The sequence below is a fragment of the Halyomorpha halys genome, unplaced genomic scaffold (assembly GCF_000696795.3).
Source record: "Halyomorpha halys isolate HHAL.00 unplaced genomic scaffold, Hhal_1.1 Scaffold761.1, whole genome shotgun sequence".
Taxonomy (NCBI): domain Eukaryota; kingdom Metazoa; phylum Arthropoda; class Insecta; order Hemiptera; family Pentatomidae; genus Halyomorpha; species Halyomorpha halys.
This window is the reverse complement of record NW_027113122.1, coordinates 947493-952251: the sequence shown is the minus strand read 5'-3', so window position 1 is coordinate 952251 and position 4759 is coordinate 947493. Positions and strand designations below refer to the sequence as shown.

General features: G+C 27.2%; 1 protein-coding gene across 7 annotated transcripts in view; it reads right to left on the bottom strand.

The window, feature by feature from the left end:
• Positions 1-2183: 2183 nt before the first annotated feature.
• LOC112210774 (uncharacterized) overlaps positions 2184-4759 on the bottom strand; it is a 208844-nt gene continuing 206268 nt past the window's right edge. For all 7 annotated transcript variants that reach the window (XM_067050742.1, XM_067050744.1, XM_067050745.1 and 4 more), the window contains one exon: positions 2184-2305. In XM_067050742.1, coding sequence (XP_066906843.1) covers positions 2295-2305 — 11 coding nt within the window. In that variant the 3' untranslated portion in view covers positions 2184-2294. The remainder of the gene's footprint in view (positions 2306-4759) is intronic.

The window sequence follows — 4759 nt, the reverse complement described above, 5'->3', positions numbered from 1 at the left end:
TTTGACAAAAATATTTTATTGAAATTAGTGAGTTTTAGTTCTAATTATATTGTACTAAAGATTGACGGAATATTGATTACTTTTCGATTAAAATAAATAAGTTTGATACATTAGTTTGGATCCTACTAAAAATACTCCCATAACATCGATACTCCATCTATCATTAATCAAAACCAAGTTCTAAATTAACATCATTGTATTATCTGACAGTTTTTAATTTTTGTATTTTGTCTTCTTAAGGTCGTTTAACAGGCCAACTCGGGTCAGAGGAAATCGCTAGTCAGGTCTAAACGTGCCCGTAGCAATGGGTCAATTGAAAATCTTCCCAATTGAACCTGTCTCGTTTAACCGATCAATATTTAGTCCAATTACGTGCTATTCACCGGCTCGCAGTTTAAATTGTTAGATTAGGTCAGAGTGGTTATTTATGAGATGAATCTTAATGAGTATTTATTATTAAGAAACGAGGTGTGGAGAAGCTAAAGGAGATCAATAAAAATAATAAATTGTTTCATAAAACCCAAGAATATATTAAATTCAGTTAATAAGTTTTTAAAACAATTATTGTATCAGTAGTTTTTAAATTAAGTCGTTGTAAGTGCATTTTTTGGACAAGAGCATAACATATGTTTTTAAACTTTATTTCATCTGTTATCATAAATAAACCAAACTTATCAACAGCTTTTCCTTTAAAGTACTGTCCATTAGAAAAGTTAGACGTACGGAGATCTTTTACATGTTGGGTGTTATTCCTTTCCTGATGTTGATAGCATGCAGTGCTGTCTGTCATTAGAGCAATTGATCTCGATTCATCAAAGTTGGAGCTGTTTTAGAATTTGTTTATGACAAATTACGCATTTCACGTTTTTGATAAGATATTTCCCTCCTAAAGGAAGTACACTTTTGCTGAGTGAAAACTTGAAAGTTGAGGTGGGCTGATGGGAGCAAATGTAACAAATAGCGCTCTGAAAATTCTTGGAGTCAAAATTGGTAGCACAAGACCGAGACGATTGGCGGAAGGAGGTGAGGCGTGGGTCTTAACAGCAGCGTCGTTTGAATGCGGACTGGATGGTCGACTTTTATTTCTGTAGTGTCTCCACGAAATGACCCGGAAGAGGGTGATAAAAAAAAATGGTGGAGACTATGACCCGATACCGGGTTGTTGCACCACAGAACTTGCATTTGTTAATCTAGTATTAGTGGCAGTAGTAGTAAGTAATTTCCCTTCAAATGGTCCAGGAAATATAAGCTGGGTGTGTTGACGATCGACACACTTTGGGCATAGGGCAGTTTTGTAGTATTTAATCTTTGTAAAATGTTTGAATAGTTTCATTGTTACGTGGACGCCTCTATTTCAAAGATAGAATTTTTATTTTTTTCATTTGTACTTGTTTTGTTGGGTAACCTTGATTGTTGGTTTAGATACAGTTTTTCATCCATCAATCAATTCAGACATTGTTTCATCTAAAAATGGCCTCAGTTTTTTTTTTTTTTAAAACGATAATTCCAAGGATAGAAAGCTGCATTTGCATTTCTATTAAATTGAAAACAATTCTATTAAATTCACAGTATTTATGAGTTCAAGACCAGATTTTTATATATTTTTTTAATTTAAACTATTGATGTAGAATATTTAATAAACTTTTTTCATGCTAATATTACAATGTCAAGGTCAACTAAAATAGTATTGAACCTCATTGATCATTTTCAAATCTCAATTTTTAATGAAAAACTACAAAATTCTTATTAATGTATATATATATATATTTCTTTCTAAATCAATGATTTTTATTTAGTGACTTATTCTAATTGAACTACATGTAAAATCATAGTCACGTGTCTTGCACCTGTGATGAACCTTGAAGATCTAGCCAATTCTCGTTCACCTTCACTTACCTTGACTATCACTTGTATAAAAACTCAATAATTGTTTATAGAATGGTTACCACCACCATCCAACGTGCGTGTTGTGGAAAAAAAAATTGATGTGTTTTGTGTAGATACCTCACAAAGAAAGCAGAAAATAGCTTTATCTTAAACTGGAATGGGAATAATCATGTAAGATATATCCAGAGAATAATTTTCAAAAATCGTAAGAGATACTTACCGATAGTTAGTTAGATATCCACATTATTTTGCATACATTTGTTGGGTATTTTTTTTTTCTAAATAAGACAACTAAATAAAAAACAATATTATAAATTATTTTATTTGTTATCTTCTATAAGGTTTTTTTGTACAATATTTAATATTTTTATAAACTTTATGTAATGACTTCGAGAGGAGAATTGGAGTTAGGCGACACCTAGAAATAAAAATATTAAGAGTCAGTTGATCCTAAAAGTTGTAATTAAAAAACATAAAAAATAATTTAGAAAAATATGAATTGCATATTGTTAACTGTAATATGAACCTTGCAAAGTCATTAATTTTATTGCTACTATTTATAATAATAAATTTAAGCATCAACATATTGTTTTAAAAAAACTGTTGTATAATATTGTTGATACTCTTGTTTTTGTTTAAAAAATACAATAATAATAAAACTCTGGGTACAAAAAAAACTTAGAAAGGTTCATAAATGGTATATTAATTAAAACTCATCAAATGACGATAAGCAGACATTGGACTTCATAATTAGTTGGTGTGGTTAGCAAACAAATCAAAAACCAAACAAAAAAAAAACTTCATTGCATTCAAAAACTTTATTTTCAAACTCTTGTAAAAGCACTCACACACCAGGCGGATGCAGTATGGGTTATGTACAAAACAAACTCAGGTCAAACAGGTTTTATTTGAATCACAAAATACAAATTATTTGATTCAAATAAAAAGTAATAATAAAAAACAAATGCTTATAAAATACATGGATAGGTAAAGGTAACTATGCAACAAAAGCTGTGCACCAGGACTTAAAAGAAAGCTTGAAAATTGTGCAACCAAAGCTATGATTAATGTGTGTAATAAAACTAGACTAAGTAACACAGAAATATAATAAAATTAAAGCTTAATATTAAAGAAAACAGAACAGAAGGAGAATTGTTAAAGCGTGGTCGTTTTGAGGAATGTGCTAAGTAGAAAAAGGAATAGGAAAAAGAGAGACAGTATTCTATTTTTTTTTTATAGTGCTATATATAAAACAAAATTATATTGTTGTATTATCTAAACTTAAAGTTGATACGATTTATCAATTAATTAGAAAGTAATAAGAACGTATTTGCTGTATTAAATATAAGTGAATGGAACTATATAAGTTATGATTTTTGTAAATTTTCATTTTAATGAAATACTTTACTCCGCGGCTCAAGTTTAAAATAAATAAAATTTTTTTTTTTTACTAGTATATTAGTTTCTACTTCAAATAAACTTGATATCTACAAAGTTGATGAAAATATCAACTTGAATTCCAATGATTACCCATGGAGTACAATTAACTATCAGTCAATAAAATAACATTGAACAAACTATAATAAACAAGGAATTGTGATAGATTAAGAAATTATTCCATAAAATCAAAATGAAAAGTTAACACTAAAGCATATAATATTTTAGGATAACCTTAGCTAATGTCATTAATGGAGAAGTTTTGGATAATAGATAAATTAGAAAATACTATAGGAATACACAAATATTACAAATAAACATATACCCCCCATAATGAAGTTTCGTAAACTTAATAACAGCATGGTTTTTTTTTTTTTTAAATTGGATTATTTTTAAGGGTTTGGGATGTCAAACCTCAGAGTTTGAAATTATTGCACAAATATTTTTATATAAAAAAAATTGAGTTTTTATGATATGTTAAAGAGTATTTTTTTTTTAAATACATATTATTTTTTTTTCCCAGCAAGAAATATAATTATGTTCTCTTTTATTTTATGTTTATATTTTATTATGAACAACTTTATTATTAGTATTTCTTTTTTAGTGGAATTCATTTTTAAATTATTAATTATGAATTGAAATAATTGTGAAAATTATTCTTAGGACCTCACTAAACTCACATTGTAAAAAATAAAACTGCATAAGAATAAATATTTTGTTAATTTTGTAAACAATTAACAATTAATGACTCTTTCTGTACTGCGTGTGAGAGAAATAAAAATAAAATTGACAATCGACAGACATCTCTGGAGATTAAAAATAACTTAAAAAGTTAAGAAAATTTGTTTCCAAATTAGCTAGAAAAATATAATTTAAAAAATAAATTTGGCCTGAAATAGGAATAAAACAACATATTATTTTTAATAATTGGAGTTTGAGAATGACCAAAACGTCTAAGACGTTATTTTATATGCCTATAAAATAAAATTGTTTGTAAATAAAAATTTGTATTCTATTTACTTTTATTTTTTACAATGTGAGATTAATAAGGTCCAAAGAATATTTTTCCTTAATCATTCTGATTGATAATTAATATTATACTTTATTTCATTTTATATAAATATTCTCTATTTTATAGATAAATCCACTTCTTTATGACACCCTTAAAGGTTTTGGTACATACTGTGATAATTGCTGATCGCATAAAACTATATCATAATGATATTTTACAAGAAACAACAAAAGATTTTTATTAAATAAAACCACAAAATTGTATCCAATACTGTCTCAACACTTTATTTCTTATTAGTCCAACGTTTCGGCTATTCCAACCATCTTCAAGGACATCTAAATATTCAACAGCTTATATTATATCTTTATTTTTAAACATTTATAACCATCATTATTCACTATATAATATAACATACCTTTAATA